Source organism: Anabrus simplex, chromosome 4, assembly GCF_040414725.1.
Source record: "Anabrus simplex isolate iqAnaSimp1 chromosome 4, ASM4041472v1, whole genome shotgun sequence".
Lineage (NCBI taxonomy): Eukaryota > Metazoa > Arthropoda > Insecta > Orthoptera > Tettigoniidae > Anabrus > Anabrus simplex.
Window position 1 is genome coordinate 89,459,939 of NC_090268.1, and position 18,545 is coordinate 89,478,483.

Here is an 18,545-nt window from a genome sequence, read left to right on the forward strand (position 1 = left end):
AAAATCTCTGTCACTGGAAGAATATATATGCAAACACAATATTACTTACATGTTCTTGTCACGAGGGAACCTGAAGAACGAGCGCGCATTTTTCTCTACTTCGTAATTACTGCAGCCAAACACAGCACATACCTTTTCCCTCATGTTGACAGAAGATATCAAGGAATGGCACACGCTACTATTTAATTGTGTCAACTCGCTGAAATCGCATAATTAACACCAAAAACTTCACACAAAAATACACGTGCTCTTATGACAGAATCAGTACCGTTCAGGTCTATCCGCTAGAGTGTGCTCCAGTAGCTGTCCCTCGATATCTAGCTCAGTGTCGTGTATTGTCTCTACTGTATTTGCTACATCCGACGTGAAAATTAGGTGTTTCTACGCCTTCAAACATCTAGGTCCCAATTGTTGCAGTAGAAGACCGGGTGTGCTTCATGTTAGTTGAACTTTCGCCCACAAAAGCGTAAACATTTTTGTTAAAAAATATTTTTATCCACGTATCGCTCATCTTAATACACACCTCATTGGAAATGATCAGCTGGTTGGAAGTAATAGCGCGAAAGTTTGGTTGCTTGAACGCGTGTGATTGAGTTCTAACCTATACAGAAAATAGTTTTATATTATGAAAATAACTCGGAAATCAAGTATTTAACGAGTCATGTAATATTAAACACTTTCTACGAAATAAATTTGCGTTTGCTCAGTTGGATTATATTTCAAACATTGTGAAATGGACGGAAGTTGGAAACGAAGGATACCACGGTCATACATTGAAGATGTTGCTTGTTATTACGTTTGGAATAAATTTGAAGGTGATTATCATCATCATTATATACATTTATGCACTTCAATATACATATTATGATCAAAGCCTGTCTTTCTAAACAATTAGCCTACGGACAATTTCTAGCCATTATATGCCTGGACATGATATAGATCTTAAAGTGGTTGTATTTGTCATCATTTTTTCAGCCTGTATTCTGTTTTAATCTTTTGTTGTCATTTGCCAAGTGGTGGTGGTGGTGGTGGTAATTGTTTTAAAAGGACAGACCAGCGTGATTATCAGCCCCATCATTGGCAGATTTTTAGTCACATATTATAATATGTGGATTACACTTTTCTGGCGGGGGTGCATGTGGAAATCGTGCAAACAAGATGTGAAATGACACCATAAGTGGCAGAGATGGGAGAACATTTCTTCATGCTTGCCAGGGACCTACCAATCCATCCCTAGAAGTACTCTTATTTATATAGAAAAATTAAATTAAAGCAGAGACTATGTCATTTTGGGAAATTCGACCATTTCCTGTGTTCCTGTTGGCCGGAGTAGTTGTTATGTCTCCGATGAAAGCTTGCATCATGTGGCCACAGTGTTGTCATGTTCTGTGAGAATAATGGAATTGCGAAGTTTGAAAGTGTCATTGTGTGTGCTGGTTGTATCCGCGACATGAATATACTAAGAAAAGAGGGTGTGAAATACATTAGCTTTTGGCCAAACCAATGGTCTTGTCACTAGCCAATACTCTAAGCCAGAGGTACTCAGCTGGGCGCCTGTTGAAGCGAGGGAGCATTGAGTTCGATTGCGATTATGAAGCTCTCCTCCACTACTCAGTGACGTGTTAATTGGGATACATTACTTAAAATAAAACTCTATAATCGCAACCAAAAACTGACCTTTTCAAGATATTCTCGTTTGATTTATACTGTGCTCGATCTAAACGGTCAGTTTTATTTTCTTGTATTTATTCATTTAAAGAAAACTGACACATTATAGGCCTAATTTTGTGTTACAGTCTATAAAGGTACAGGGTTTAAGCATATAAGCTACGATGTACAATTTCTTGGATGTGAATGACAGTGAAAAATAGATCAATCAATCAATACTGATCTGCATTTAGAACAGTCGCCCAGGTGGCAGATTCGCTATCTGTTGTTTTCCTAGCATTTTCTTAAATGATTTCAAAGAAATTGGAAATTTGTTAAACATCTCCCTTGGTAAGTTATTCGAATCCCTAACTCCCCTTCCTATAAATAAATATTTCCCCAATTTGTCCTCTTGAATTCCAAATTTATCTTCATATTGTGATCTTTTCTACTCTTAAAGACGCCACTCAAACTTATTCGTGTACTAATGTCATTCCACGCCATCTCTCCGCTGACAGCTCGGAACATACCTCCTATTTGCATAACAAAGTTTTTATTGTAATCCATCCGTTCAATACATTATAATGTTGTCACATTTAAAATATCTTCATTAATAGACAAGTTATTTGTGGGACATGTTTCGCTCCCTTACAGAGCATCATCAGCCAAATTTGAATCTCGAAGAATGGTTATGTTCGTAAACAATGACTCAAGATCTATTGAAACATTTTTTCACAAATTTCAACTTACTCTACTCAATGCAGTAATTAAAACTGAGAGGACTTTTCTATTTGTGATACTCACAACCTGATTTTTAACCCCGTTTATCGACATACCATTGCCTGCTGTCCATCTCACAACATTATCGAGGTCATTTTTCAGTTGCTCACAATCTTGTAACTTATTTATTACTCTATACAGAATAACATCATCCGCAAAAAGCCTTTCCTCTGATTCCACTTCTTTACACATATCATTTATATACATAAGAAAACATACAGGTCCAATAATACTGCCTTGAGGAATTCCCCTATTAATTGTTACAGGGTCAGATATCCAAGATATCTGCTATATCTTGCTGGAATCCTACAAGTTGAGCTTCAGTGGAATAACCTTTCCTAAAACCGAACTACCTTCTATCGAACCAGTTATTAATTTCGCAAACATGTCTTATATAGTCAGAAAGAATGCCTTCCCAAAGCTTACATGCAATGCATGTCAAACTGACTGACCTGTAATTTTCAGCTTTATGTCTATCACCCTTTCCTTTATACACACGGGCTACTATAGCAACTCTCCATTCATTTGGTATAGCTCCTTCAACCAAACAATAATCAAATAAGTTCTTTAGATATGGTACTATATCCCAACCCATTGTCTTTAGTATATCCCCAGAAATCTTATCAATTCCAGCTGCTTTTCTAGTTTTCACCTTTTGTATCGTATTGTAAATGTCATCAAATGTACATTTTAATACTTCTTTAGCATTCGTTTCCTCCTCTATCTGGACATTATCCTTGTAACCAACAATCTTTACATACTGCTGACTAAATAGTTCTGCCTTTTGAAGATCCTCACACACTTCCCTTGTTCATTAATTATTCCTGGAATATTCTTCTTGGAACCTGTTTCTGCCTTAAAGTACCTATACATACCCTTCCATTTTTCACTACAATTTGTATGACTGCCAGTTATGCTTGCCATCATTTTATCCTTAGCTGCCTTCTTTGCTAGATTAAATTTCCTAGTAAGTTCCTTCAATTTCTCCTTACTTCCACAGCCATTTCTAACTCTATTTCTTTCCAGTATGCACCTCCTCCTTAGTCTCTTTATTTCTCTATTATAAGAAGGTGGGTCTTTACCATTCCATACCACCTTTAAAGGTACAAACCTGTTTCCACATTCCTCAACAATTTCTTTAAACCCATCCCAGAGTCTGTTTACATTTTTATTTACCATTTTCCACCGATCATAGTTACTTTTTAAAAACTGCCTCATGCCTGCTTTATCAGCCATATGGTACTGTCTAATAGTCCTACTTTTAAGTCTTTCCTTTCTATCACATTTATTTTTAACTACGACAAAAACAGCTTCATGATCACTAATACCATCTATTACGTCGGCTTCTCTATAGAGCTCATCTGGTTTTATCAGCACCACATCCAGGATATTTTTCGCTCTAGTTGGTTCCATCACTTTCTGACTCGGCTGTCCTTCTCATATTAGCTTATTTGCCATTTGTTGGTCATGCTTCCTGTTGTTCGCATTCCCTTCCCAATTGACATTTGGTAAATTCAGATCTCCCGCTACAATCACATTCCTTTCCATGTCGTTTCCCACGTAGCTGATTATCTTATGAAATAATTCTGAATCTGTGTCAGCGCTACCCTTTCCCTGTCTGTACACTCCACTATTTTCATTTTTTTTTTTTGCTAGATAGGTCTTATGGCGACGATGGGGTCAGGGAGGGGCTAGGAGTGGGAAGGAAGCGGCCGTGGCCTTAATTAAGGTACAGCCCCAGCATTTGCCTGGTGTGAAAATGGGAAACCACGGAAAACCATTTTCAGGGCTGCCGACAGTGGGGTTCGAACCTACTATCTCCCGAATACTGGATACTGGCCGCACTTAAGCGACTGCAGCTATCGAGCTCGGTATTTTTTTTTCATTTAAAGAAAGTAAAATTTCTATTATTCATTAAGCAAAATGTAGTATAATTACATAGTGCAACAATTATTTTGCACAGTGTTGTAGTGTTGTACAACTTTCCCTGTTCACTGAATTTGTGAAAAGAGTATTTAAAATTTAACAGGCATCCCGTGTTAACAGCTATCCTCTAAATGTCGAGAGGGAATTTCATCATGAGTGAGGAGGTACATATTTACTATCTAAGATTAAAGTACAACAACAACAGTGTAAATGTATCTACCAGATAGATGTACAGTATGCCTTCAAATAAATAACCTCACTGATTTTTGATTCCTGGTAAGCACGATTGGATTGTTGTTGAGTTTATCAGATAATTTGAACCCAAACAACCACAAGGCATAGCTTATCCAGCTAAACTCCGAAATATTAGAACTCTTTCTAAAGCACTTCTTAAAATGAAATAGACCAAACTTGATAGGTGCAGTCGCTTAAGTACGGCCAGTATCCACTATTCGGGAGACAGTGCGTTCGAACCCCACTGTCGGCAGCCCTGAAGATTGTTTTCTGTGGTTTCCCATTTTCACACCAGGCAAATGCTGGGGCTGTACCTTAATTAAGGCCACAGCCGTGTCCTTCCTACTCCTAGCCCTTTCGTGTCCCATCGTCGCCATAAGACCTGTCTATGTCAGTGCGACGTAAAGTAACTTGTAAAAAAATTAAAAAAATAATAGAAATAGTGAAAATTGTAATTCATTACGTACTTCATAAATATATTTGAGGTTGTAGGCCTAACTCTTTATTGTATCCGGTCGAAATACATAAAATGGATTGGACATAAATAACTTATTATTTACAAGGTAAATTGAAAATGACACCGATTTCTGCCCTCTTTCTTTCATTATTTTCTGCCTCCATTTCAAACTCTGGTATCGCTGCAGTGATTGAGAGTGACTAGGAGAACTTTGCCCAATCTTCACGCCCTGTGATGTAGCCACAACGTCACTGTGGTTGAATAGCATATGCTGCACTCATTGCTTGCCAGCGTGCCCAGCGCGAGCACCTTTGGTCTAACCAGTCCATACCATTTGTCTTGGCACTAGCCATTGGTCTTGTCACTAGCTAATATTGTTGCAGGGAATACTAAAGCCTTGTGGGCTACTTCACGGTTTTAACCTGGGAGGCTTACAATCCCAGACCAATGGTCTAATTACTAGTCAATAGTCTAACCAAACCAGACCAATGATGTACTCACTGGCCATACCTAAGTTGGTAGCCTTGCATGGCGTGTTATTACATTTGCCTCCCCCCGTTAGGAAAGTTTTACCATGCCTTATGCAGTATATTATTTCCGTAGCCTTCGTTGTTTCATATAGGCTTAGCTCTATTCCATTTTATTCTGATACTAGATACTTCATACTTCCATGTAGTATTCTAGGGAAGAGGGCTAACAATTTGTAGTGTGAGTACCAAATGGGACCCTTGCTGAATATGTTGCTTCCACTTTCACTTGTTTGTGTTATTCGTGATTCTTTGTTCTTTCCATTTAATGCATCTCTCTCTTTTTCTCCAACTGTCCTCCCACCCAAAATATCTCTCCAGCTGTAACACTTTGGACTCTCTTGTACAGCTGTCAGTGAAATGAATTTCCCCGTTGCTCATGTACTTTGAAATATTATCGTCACCTACCCCATTCATGCACCTTTGTGTTATGTAGTCCACGTTCACTCCCAAGAAGCAACTACGATTGAACAATGTCTTATCTCTTGAGGAGGTGACTTTGGCTCCATGGAGCACAAGGTAGGAACTGCCATTCCCTTAGGGGAAGTTATATGGTTGTTTTCCATGACTGTAGGCCTCGGCAAAACTCGTTGACGGACCAGAATTCAAAACGTGATGATGAAAAATGAATGGATGAATATGAATTTAAATTAATCAGTGGATCAGCTCACAATATTGACACTTAAAAATAATTCCAAAATTAATCCACTGACTAGAATTAAAAAATGGAGACGATGAACGATGATTATGAAGTTAAAACAGTCTGTGGATTTGACTCGCACCTTCCCAGAAACTATCTTAAAACAATAGTATATAGGCCTACTGACCAAGAGGCTGCTTCCAAAGCACAATCCTGAATCGGTGGTGCTTGTTGTCTAAAGGGGTCTAAAAACTAGGTCAACGGCCCCTCATGATGGTACTTAGAACCATACTGAAATGAAATGGCGTATGGCTTTTATGCCGGTAGTGTCCAAGGACAAATTCGGCTCGCCAGATGCAGGTCTTTTTTTTATTTCACTCTCGTAGGTGACCTGCGCGTCGTGATGAGGATGAAATTGTGATGAAGACGACACATACAATGGGCACTAGGAAAGTTTCGCAATGTGAATGAACGCTTTAGACTTTTTCAAAATAATTTCCACCACAATACACTTCTCCATACGTCGAAACCAGTCACTGAACCAACTCTGCCACTTTTCTTCGGTTACATTTTCACACTCTTGATCCCATGCTGCTAGAAGCTCCTTGTCGGATGCAAAACGCTGCCCTTTCAGCTTCAGCTTCACTTCTGGGAAGAGTGCGAAGTCACATGGGGCAAGATCAGGACGATATGGAGGGTGATCAAGCACAGTGAACCCTGATCTGGCAAGAAAATCCATTGTTACATTAGCACGATGTGCTGGAGCATTGTCGTGATGCAGGAGCCAAGTGTTGAGCTGTGACCTTGGACGGAGCTGCTTGAAAGCCTGGATGACCTGAGACAGACAAGTCTCACTGTACCACTTCGCAGTAACTGTCCTTTGTGTTTCTAGAACAACCCGAGTCAGATGACGCTACCAAAAAACTCTGATCATGCACTCTGGTGCAAGGTGAAAGAACTTATATCTTAAAGAAGTTTTGTATTTCTAGGTTGTCCATAACTGACTCTACGTTCATTTATTTTTGGGTTGGCAACACTTCTTTTTCTTTCCGCCAGGTTTGAATCTAGCCAATCATAAATTTTTGTAATTAATTTTCAACCAATCCTGCATTTCTTGTTCACTTTGAATTCACCAATAAAACTTGAGAGGGCGGGTCTGGATTAGTCTTGAATTTTCTCGAACCTTCTTGAGGGTATATAAGTTGCGGCTTTTCAAGTTTCCTTGCCAGTTGATCGTCGTCTTTCTGTGTGTGTGTTAAGGCAGGAGGCGGGGGCCTCTTTCTTCAGTCAGCAGAACATCTATAAGGTAATGGCCACATAAAATTCTATCTTTCTTGCTGTCTCCGCTACTTTATCTGAGGGGAAGGTCCGAATCTTTAACTATGTAACCTACTTTTCTAAAATGTAACTTTTCTTTCGGCTAATGTAAAACTTCATAATGTCTTTACCTGTACATCGGGGATAGAGAGTGAGTTACCCTCTCGAGCTCCCCTTCATCTTGATTTGAGGTGACTTTGTTTTGCAACCTTTCGTTCCTGTAATATGTTAAAGTTATTTCCATACAAGCCACCTCAGTAGTTTGGGACTAGCCCCGTTTCATTGGCTGAGAGGCCTGTAGGTTTTTAAATTTTTCATTATCTTGGAGCGCTGTGTACACCTCCATTCAATTTGTGTTCAGGCCGTTTATTTAACCTGTTCCTTTTCGCAAAGGCCCTGTAGGTTGGGTACTAGACACCCCTGTGTAAAAACAAATTCAATTTGTAAATGGTGGCTTGAGAGGCCAGAGATTGTAAATTTTGATGTAATGTTGCCTTGAGTGGGCCGTAAGAAACTGAGAGCCTGTTAGCTCTTTTTCGAAGTTTTGTGAGAGTAAGGAGTGTCTCTGGAAGGCTAGATATTGTATTTTGGGAGCAAGTGCTCTAGAATTAGAGGATTTCTGCCCTTCTGCCCTTGACTAACTGAATCGTTGTTTTGAATTAACGTTTAAACTGGATCTGGTATCTGTGGAATTGTAAAACTAGGGGCTTGAAGCCCAGAATCGGTAAAATTCACTAATCTTGGATTTTCCTAGTCTGGTTTCAAGATTGCTTCTGTACCTGACATGTTCACTGAGTGAAAATTTGTTAAGTTGTTGTTTTCTTAAGCAGTATAACCTTCAGTTAAAGTTTTAAATTAATTTTGATTTTGTAGATGGACCCATTCAGCCCGGCACCTTCTTTTACCTCTTTCTGCTCCACGGGTATCCCCGTAACACTGACTATTCAGCCAAGAATCCAGACTTTTAAGTGAAGATAATTGTAAACGAATTCTTTGACATTGTGATGTCTAGAAAACTGCAAGAACAAAAATATAACAAAACTGAAGACGTGGAGCAAAGTTCTCTGCAAAACGCAAAAAGTTTCACGTTGTTTTCTTGACATGGCATAAGGCCAAAAACCCATATCATGTCTACAAGTACAGGGCTTGAAAGCATCAGTATTAACATATAACACAAGTGTCCAATGAAGGTATGGGTATTCTGCGGCCGGTGTTTTTATTACCCATGCTGCACCTTTTGTAATAAAAGTTGGAGAAGCATCTGTTGTGCATCCTAAGATGACTCATTTAACTTGTTTAGCACATATCTTTCACCATGTGGCAAGGTGGTTAGAGGCTATTACCCCAAAGTATATTTGCAGATTTTGTGTGTGAAAAAGGTTTTTCTCAAAGCCCACAGAAGAAATCATCTTTTGAAAGAAATGTACCCAGAAATTCCATAGGCACCTAAGTCAATTCTAACTAGGTGAGGTACATGGCTGCAAGTAGTTGAATATTATGCTGAATATACGAGTATACTGTACTATAGTCTCTATTAAGAATATTCTGAATTGTATGACTCAAAGATGCAGCCTCAGTTGAAGCTACCACAGCAATTGTCTGCGACACAAGAGTGAGGAACAACTTAATTTAGCCTACATTTAGCATAATTTTTCATGCATCACAAAAGCGCTCAGAAGACTCCAAAACTTGCATCTTTCACTTTTTGAAAGATTAATGCTGACTTCACGTCCCACTGACTACTATTATGGTTTTCGGAGATGCCAAGGTGCCAGAATTTAGTCTCACAGGAGTTCTTTTACATGCCAGCAAACCGACCAATGTTTTTGATCACCCTCAAATACTGCTGGACTGAACCAGGATCAAACCTGCCAAGTTGGGGTCTGAAGGCCAGCGTCTCAGCCGTCTGAGCCACTCAGCCTGGCACTTCCTGAAAGTATTGAAATTGTGAATGATACTGTGGAACAACTGAATGAGGACATATATGCAAAATCTGCCAAGTCAAATTTCTGACATTTTAAAGCTGTAAATGCCATTATGTGTGCAATGGAGAATTCTTTGGTTATATTTTATTACTCATAAGCAAAACCCGCCATTTTATGTTTTAAATGCATGTAGAAATTTGTAGTTTCAAGCAATAACCGCCAAGTCCTTCGGGTCATGGCAAGCAAGAACCTTCAAGCCCACAGGAGCCAATGAAACTGCTCATCCATCTCACGTGATAGAGTTCATAGGTTTCATTTCACAGTGGTTTATCAAGTCGTAAGATCACATACATTTGTTTAAATTACCAAGGAATATATTAATAACATGGAAGATTGTTCTGTTAAAATAATTCCATGTCATATCAAGCGAATAATACTGAGAAAAACAAGCAGTGGAGTTACAGTTCAGGGTGAAGCACATTACTGCACTGATCTATATATTCCTAAAAGTATTCACAAGAAGGGAAAGAGATTAGGAAACAATATTCTTCCAAATGTTGTCCAAGTGAAAAAGAAAACTCAAAGACATAGACAACCTACTGAAAAAGCGATAGAATGGAATAGCAAGAAATGGAGAGCCTCAAATTCTACAAGGACCTCATCGATGCTTCCAGTGAAAATGTACCTGAATTAGTGGAAGATGAGCCTGCCTGTGAAGGGAACAGGAGTGAATGTGTGCCTGATCTGAGAGTTTAAAACAATGTGAATGTTTTCCGATTATCAAGATCTATTTGGTGAACCATAATTAATTCAATTAAAACATTATTCTTGAATTTACACTTGTAAAAAAACTTTTTATTATTGGAATATTTCATTGTAAATGCAAAATACTTGATTGCAGAGATTTAGCATCTCATTCATCTACATGACAGAATTTTGAATTGATGATTACTATCATGTTCCAACCAAAACCCTCCAACTCCAAAATAAAATCCACATTTACAGCAAAAAATAATAGGTATATGTTTATTTTTCTTTGTTCATATTATTCCCAAACCCCTTACATATCTCTTGTCCAATACACACATCGTAAGAACAAATTGTAAAGCAGAGGCACATATTTCTCAATTTCAGAAAATTTTGTCGATGTGGGCTTGGCGGCTTTTGCATCTTATGTCCTTGAATCATGGTAGAGGTAAAGTTGCAAATGTAGCAAAAAATGAAGATGGACAATGTACTTTCTAGGAACCCTGGATATGAAGAAATGGGAAAGGTTACTGCAACACTATGTGGAGATTTGGGTGTGATGTTAACGATGAACTTAACCCCAATAGACATTATGAAGTTCAAACATGCCACCATTACCTCTTCTGCTGGTGAACTCAGTTTCAGTGAATATAAATCTGTCCTCAGATAATAAAAGATGATTCTCCTTCCAGCGTTTGAATGAACCTTTTGTAATTCTTTTTTCTTTTGTAACAGAGAAGAAAAGTTTTTGTGTTCTTTGAAGTTCATATTGAAATGAAAGTGCAACGTTGTGTTTCGTGTAGATCTACTTTGTTTAGCTTCATTGAACTTATTAAATATAAATTATCATTTTTGTAATTTTAAGTTCATATATGATTCCATATTTGAGGCGCTCGGGGCTAGATAATGGTAAGCCACATTGAGGAAATTTTACAGGAGAGTCATATGAAGGTTCAAAAAATTCCATAAATCAGGTGATGGACATAAGAGATATGTTTATTGAATGATAAGTTACTATATACATTGAGGTATTATTGTAACATGAAATAGAACCTTTTTAGCTAATGTACATAGTATAAAAAACAATAATACACATAATTTTGTGGGTTGCCATTGTCTATCACCAAAGTTTCAGTGCCAACATTTGGCTTTACTGATCACCAATCACTTCACTCTCGCCGTCAATTCAGGCTCCTCAACCTGCTCTGTGGTTTCGTACTGAGTCAGAGATAAATAATATCCATAATGCACCGCAGATATGTAGGGAAGCTGGTCCATGACGTCAGACAGTTTCTTATGCCGTATAGGAATGGGCCTACGATTTTTTGGTGTTAAGGTCGCAATCCACGACGTCTGTGTAGGACAACCATGCTTCTTGACATTAATTTCACAGAAGTCTCCGTGAACAGTGTACTCTTCACCCTTAAAAATAACAAAATAATGTCCATCTTACAACGTGTTTATGAAACATATCGCATTGCTAATTTAATATTAATTCGATATTCTGTGCTGGCTCTCCTAAATAATAATAGTCTATTAATTATTATTATTATTTAATTAAAGTAATTATTTTTCTAATATTTTTAATTCTGGTTAATAGCTATGTTTAAGTGCATACCCGATTACACCGGCGTTTACGTTTAGCCCTTTTACTCAACTCCGGTGTTTACTGCCACCATCGATGCCTTCCATTCTTAGCAGGTGAGATGGGCTCCTCTCTAACAAGGGGAGCTAAGTCTTCATCCTTGCGTAAGAAAAAAGAATAAAAAATGAATAGCATGAACCTATGAAACTGCACTGAACAATACAGCAATTCAACAGCTGTATAATGGCAAGCCACAATAACTCCTATCGCAGTCACTTAGTGATGCCCATCTTCGTCCAACAGTCGTTTATGGTTACTTGGCTCCTTATAAATATCTTAGAAGTAGTCCCATAGTTCATACTTCCATTAAATATTAGCATTATTTTACAGTACTACATGTACTGCATTGTCATGATAAGCCACATTGTCATATGCTATAATATGGCATGCCACATAATAACATGTTGTTGATGCTTACCTCTGATGATGATGATGATGAGATATCACATGGATTTGGCTGATAATCCACATCTACAACACTGTCATCGCACGAGGATTCACTCTCAAAACAATTGGCTTCCGTCTCGGTTCCAAAATGCATTTTTCATCAAAACAACAGCTCACACTGTTTCCTCTGCAAGACGCCATCTTGCTGCGGCTTACCATACTAAAGCACAAAAATGACGTGCTGTGTTTTGGTGCAATACATAACAACAGTGCGTGTGCTGCCATCTCCTGGTTTCTTCAAATAGCACTCTGCCAGTGGCTTGCCATCCTCTAGCAGATACGAAATGCATACAAATCTAAATATTGCTCAATGTGTGGGTTACCATTATCTAGCCCCGAGCGCCTCATTTCAATAAAAACTAAATATATATGTACATATTTAATTAATTTAGCTCATATAAATCCATTCCATGCATATGACTTACTATCTGGAGAAACATTCTTTGTGGGTAAGACACCCCTAAAACCCTTATAATTCAGGGTTGGGAGGGAGCCCCATGTAAAAATAATTAGTGTCGAATCCATACTTTTCGGAGCTGCTGAGATGAATACTGAAACGTTGGATGTTTGTAAGTCGCATCGGCATAGGGGGTGGGAAAGGAATGTTCCAGCATAACTTAACCAGACTTAGTACACTTATCTGGAGAAAAATATTCTGGGGTTAAGATACCCCTACAGTTGGGGGTTGGGAGAGAGTGACATCTAAAAATAATTGAAATTGGCCAATATTAGTGTTGAATTCTTACTTTTTGGGATCTCTGAGATGAATAGCAACACTCCAGATGTCATTTAAGTCTCCATCGGCATGGGGATTGAGGGATGAAAAAGAAAATTTTCAAAATAACCAAGATTATGGATGTGTGTGTATGTTCCAGCATAACTCTCAACTACTGTATACTTTGTTCACTCATCATCATGATCATTTTCATGTCCCCTTGTCCAACTCCTGCCAGGTTAGGGTGTTGATGGCACCTTTCCACCGTTACCTCTCTTTCCACCACTCCTCTTCAGTAATTGTATTCCAGTCCAGTCTTTTTTTTTTCTTATACTGTTCTTGACAGAGTCCATCAATCTTGCTCTAGGCCTCCCTCTTAGCCTCTTTCCTTCTTAGCCTCCAACACTTGTTTTGTTATCCTTCCCTCCTTCATCCTCATAATATGTCCAAACCATCTCAGTTTATTCTTCTTCATCCTGTCACGTGACCCACGGAAACTCAGTAACGTTTTCTATGGTGCATTTATTTTTGATCTTCATTAGATCTCTGCAGCTAAATGATTAATTCTTTTATTTCAGATCTTGGTGTTGATATAGTAATATGCACAAAGAGCGGACAGTTATTGGAGTTTTCAAATAAAAGAATATGTGGTGTATGTGAAATCCAAACTCCTCGTGCAGAAAGTATTAATTATTTTCTGTCATACGATCCTCTTGCAAGATACTACGTCATAAAAGCTGGATCTGTATTGCATATTGTTGCAAAAATGGATCAGTTGAAGGTAAGGCTTTGATTTTTTTAAGACTTATTATCTTCTAAAAGTACAAGTTTTACTGATATCTAAGTAGTAGTATTGTATTCTTGTAATAACTCTAATATTGGTTGACAAAGCATCCTGTTTGATGCTTAGGGGATTCGAGATGAACGGATAAAGATGCTACTTCCTGGGTTTCGGCACCAAAATAAATGTTGTGGAGCACTGCCCAAGTCTTCCACGTGGATTTGCTGCTGCCCATAATGAACTGCACAAGATTCAGTTCTTACATACGCCTCTTGCGGGTCACTGCTTGGGTACTTTGCCTGGCACGTGTCTTTTGTCACAAAGACCATGAAACTGGAGAACTCACTGCTAAAGAACTTAATGCCGCACGCAACTACTGGATACAGGCACCCAAATCGAATGCTTTCTTACTAAACCGAGAGCACTACAAACCGACGCTCCTCTTCTAGAAGGATCCAAAATACGTTGCTACAATCCCTTTCTGGAAAATGGAATCCTGAGGCTTGGTGGACGACTGGAAAATGCTGAACTTGCCCATGAACAGCGTCATCCCATAATTCTTGATGGCAATTACCACTTTACGCAATTGCTGATTAGGGACACGCACATTCGCCTGCATCATCTGGGAGTGCGAATAGTTCTATCAGAACTCCGAACAAACTGTTGGATACTATGAGCACACCGCGCCATTAAGAAGGTCCTACACTACTGCCTACCTTGCAAAATGGCCCGAGGCATCGCTGGACAAGCAATTCAGGCACAACTCTCACTGCAGCGAGTCATTCCACAGAAACCATTTGCGGTAACAGGTATTGATTTTGCCGGATCATTATACGTAAAGGAAGCGCACGCCGCACAAAAATGCTACATTGTCCTTTTCACATATGCAACGACAAGAGCGCTTCATTTAGAATTATGCCAAGATTTCAGCACCTACAAGTTTGTACTGGTACTACAGAGGTTTGTGGCAAGACGTGGCATTCCACACACTATCTTATCTACACTGACAACGCCCGGACGTTTCAGTGTGCAAATAGAGAACTGTCAGATCTATGGACAACGATCTCACATGCAAAGACTCGCCAGTATTTATCACAGCGTAACATCGTATGAAAGTTCATTGCACCATGCGCGGCTTGGTGGGGAGGCTGGTGGGAAGGATGATTGGCTCCACCAAGCGATGTCTGAGGAAGACTCTGGATCCTCAGTAGATTAAGACAGTTTGCAGACCGTACTGACATCTATAGAAGCTGCGCTGAACTCCAGACCACTGACCAAGGATGATGACGTAGATGTTCTTACTCCAGCACATTTCCTCGTCGGTGGAAAACTCACTGCACTACCCTCTGGACCTGAACCCCAGGTAAACTCTCCCATTAAAGAATTCAGGCTCCAGCAGCAACTGGCAGATCATTTCTGGAAAAGATGGAATAAAGAGTACCTGCTGCAACTGCAAAACTTCCACCAAGTACGACGCCCAAGAGGAACGTGCCCTGCCGTCAGAGTAGGAGACATCGTCCTTTTGCAGGAAGATCACCGACCATGTCATATGTGGAATAAGGCCCGTTTCATGGAGTTACGTCATAGACGAGATGGACACGCCCGGACCGTTGTGCTCTCCAAGATGGACGGCGCTCGCTTTGTCAGGCCTCTTCAGCTGGTCATACCCCTGGAGATTGACCAGGGTGGGGAGGATGTTGGGGATTCAAGATGAACGGATAAAGATGCTACTTCCCGGGAGAGACATATCTTTGGATATCCTTTGTTATATATATGGTCTGAGCGGTAGCCATCTTGTAAAATAAGTAGTTGAATAAAACAGTGTTACGTAAGGTATTCGGTGACGTATTCCCCATCTATTCAGAACATTTCTTATTACGCACCTTTGTAGCCAAGCAGCTTGGTTTGCTTCTTAGATTTTCTACAAATTCACTCCGGAGCCTTCTGAGACAGTACCTATTTCATGTTCCTGCATGTGTAACTGGGCACTAAAGTACAAGAGGATGCGAGAAGTTCTTAGGGAAGAACTGCAGAATTTAAGTTTAGTGGTGCATTAAATTACCTTAAGTCCTTCAGTGCCATTGCTGATATAGTCAACTTCCAAAAAATCTTCATGCAGTTCTTTCTGTATTTTGTTATACTGTAGTGCAAACCACTTTTTTTAGTAAATCCATAACTGTGAGGTTTTTTTCTTTCAAAACTAATGTAGTTTAAATACAATTAGAAAATACTTAAAATAAAGAAAACATTTAATAATAGATTTTACCTGAAGATATAATTTGATAAAAAGCAGAATGACATGTTTTGTTCTTAAAAGAACATCATCATATTCTATCAGAACGCTTTATTTTATAATTTTATTTTTAGGAAATCGGTGAATATTATGAAGAAGTGTAAAATCAATTATGTTAAAATTCTGCATACACCTTCCTAATAATTGTTGAACTGTTTGAACTTATTTTAAAGATGTGTACTCCTCCTGTGCTTCCTCTTTCCTCACTGGTCCAACTTTCCACGTATAAATTTCTGTATAAATAAAATGTAAGGGATCCACTGTTAGTACATTTGGATATTTTGCAAGTTTTTAAAATATTTATCCGTTTTAGATCAAATCAATGCTGTATCAATGGTTTTTAGCTTTCGGGTCTGCTTGTCTGTTACATCATTACATGCATTTTTATCAAACTTCATATTTGGAGTTTACTCATCCAGCAGCAGGTTTTGATATGTTTATGATTTAAAAATAATTTAATGTACTGGGGTGTATAGGAAGACCGAGAGAGTTAGTAAATTTAATGTGACTGAGCTAGCTGGCCATGCAGTTAACGGTACGCAGCTGTCAGCTTGGGAGATAGTGACTTTGAACCTCACTGTCGGTAGCCCTAAAGATGGTTATCCGTGGTTCCCCATTTTCACACCAGGCAAATGCTAGGGCTGTACCTTAATTAAGGCCACAACTGCTTCCTTCCCACGCCTAGCCCTTTCTTATTCCATTGCCGCCATAATACTTATCTGTGTCGATGCGACGTAAAGCAAGTTGTAAAAAGAAAAAAAAAAGTATTTAATGTTTTCTCATATACTATTTGTTTCCTGTAAGCTGCCATTCTGGAGTATACTTGAGGACAGTTGGAGGTTATAGTCGTTTGTTAATAGTGTTCAGCGTGGTTGTTAAAATTTAAACAGGACTATGAATGCAGTCTATTATTTTACACTGTATATAATTTGCTATTGTATTTCTCCTATATTTCTGTTTTCTGCTTTAATTTCTTGGTTGCTTCTCTTTGACTCTGCCATGTATCTTTAGGCTTAAGTAATCACACCATCAGTCATCTTCTTATCTTTAATAGTTAAAAAGCTTTGAGCCAAAATTTATCCCCTATTATCTATTTCAAAAATCTGTAACTGATATGATCAGAATTTAGCAAAAGACATTTCATTTTTCCAATATATCTACATGGCATTTACATATTTGTCCTGTCTTCAAATATTTTCTTATCTTCACTTATTTTCAAATTTTCAGTTACCGGTACCCCCGTTTTAATTTCTCTGTGTATGTGAGAGTGTTATACCAAAACCTGGACTCTCCTTTCTTCGAGGAATATTATGCACTATTTCTTTCTTACATTATTTCCTTCATATTGTACGAGTATAATTTCACTCATTAAGCCGCATAGCTGGAACTTGCTTAGAGTCAGTGGGTGAATTTTGACACTTTTGAGAGTTGGTGCCTTGTACTATGGCCGCTACGAAATGAGCTATCCTTCGGAAATCATAATTCAAAGCTTAAAAATGAGATTATCCAAAGTGCCTGAGACTGCTTTTCAGCCTAAGTCGAGGCTTGGTTTTCAGAGAGATCACCAGTCCAAGTCTAGGGTGTCTGAGTGATTCTGAACATGAGGCTGGAATAGTGCATTGCAAGTGATGACTCAAAGCATGTGCAGTGCACTCTGCTGTGGTTCAAGAGATATGGGATTAGTCTTAGTAAAACTTGACAGATGTTCTGGAAGTTGACCGATGCTGTCTTCATAGGATAGCTGATTGCTTGCTGAGTGAGGCCACAAGGCAACTACACGGCTTCATATGCCTGTTCAGTGCACAGTCACAAGAGTTGGAGAGTAACTGAGTAACCAAATGATGGGAATGAGACGGTAAACCTATTAATATACACAAAATCAAACCATACATGAGGTAGTTGCTTTTCTCCTTCCTCCCTGCTACAGCTTGCTGTCCTATTCCCAGTCATGGACAGTGCATGGTGTTAGGTACCGGTCAGCTGTTATTACTTTATGAGTGATCTCAGTTATTGTGCTTGCTGCTCAGCATAATTTTGAAGTTTTGATGGGTGTTGAATATATCTCAACAAGAAGAGGACGTCAGTGCAGGGCCATTAATGTACGATTGATGTTCGGACAAAAAGGAGTTAGAAGAGTATATGAAATAAAATGCCCATGAAGAAGTTAATATAAAGAACCACCTAATCGATACTTTATTTATTTTTTCCTTTATATTAACTTCTTCATTATAATCATCTATACGGTCATGGAATGGACAACTTGTAATAAAATGCCCAGCAAAGATTCTACCTGGTGAATGGATCATGGGAACGAAAACAGGCAGGAGTATAACTAGCCCGGGTTGGACCAAATATGTAGACTTGTTCAGGAAAAAAACACTAACAAATACATGGTTTTTGTCCAGTGTTTTACATGCCCTCTTATAAACATATTTAAAAAAAAGGCTCATGCCCCACATAGCTG

General features: G+C 38.8%; 1 protein-coding gene across 1 annotated transcript in view; it reads left to right on the plus strand.

Annotated features, from left to right (window-relative positions):
- Nucleotides 1-557: 557 nt before the first annotated feature.
- LOC137500459 (uncharacterized) overlaps nucleotides 558-18,545 on the plus strand; it is a 70,616-nt gene continuing 52,628 nt past the window's right edge. Inside the window, exons 1-2 of the mRNA XM_068227357.1 lie at nucleotides 558-815; nucleotides 13,586-13,788. Coding sequence (XP_068083458.1) covers nucleotides 734-815; nucleotides 13,586-13,788 — 285 coding nt within the window. The 5' untranslated portion in view covers nucleotides 558-733. The remainder of the gene's footprint in view (nucleotides 816-13,585; nucleotides 13,789-18,545) is intronic.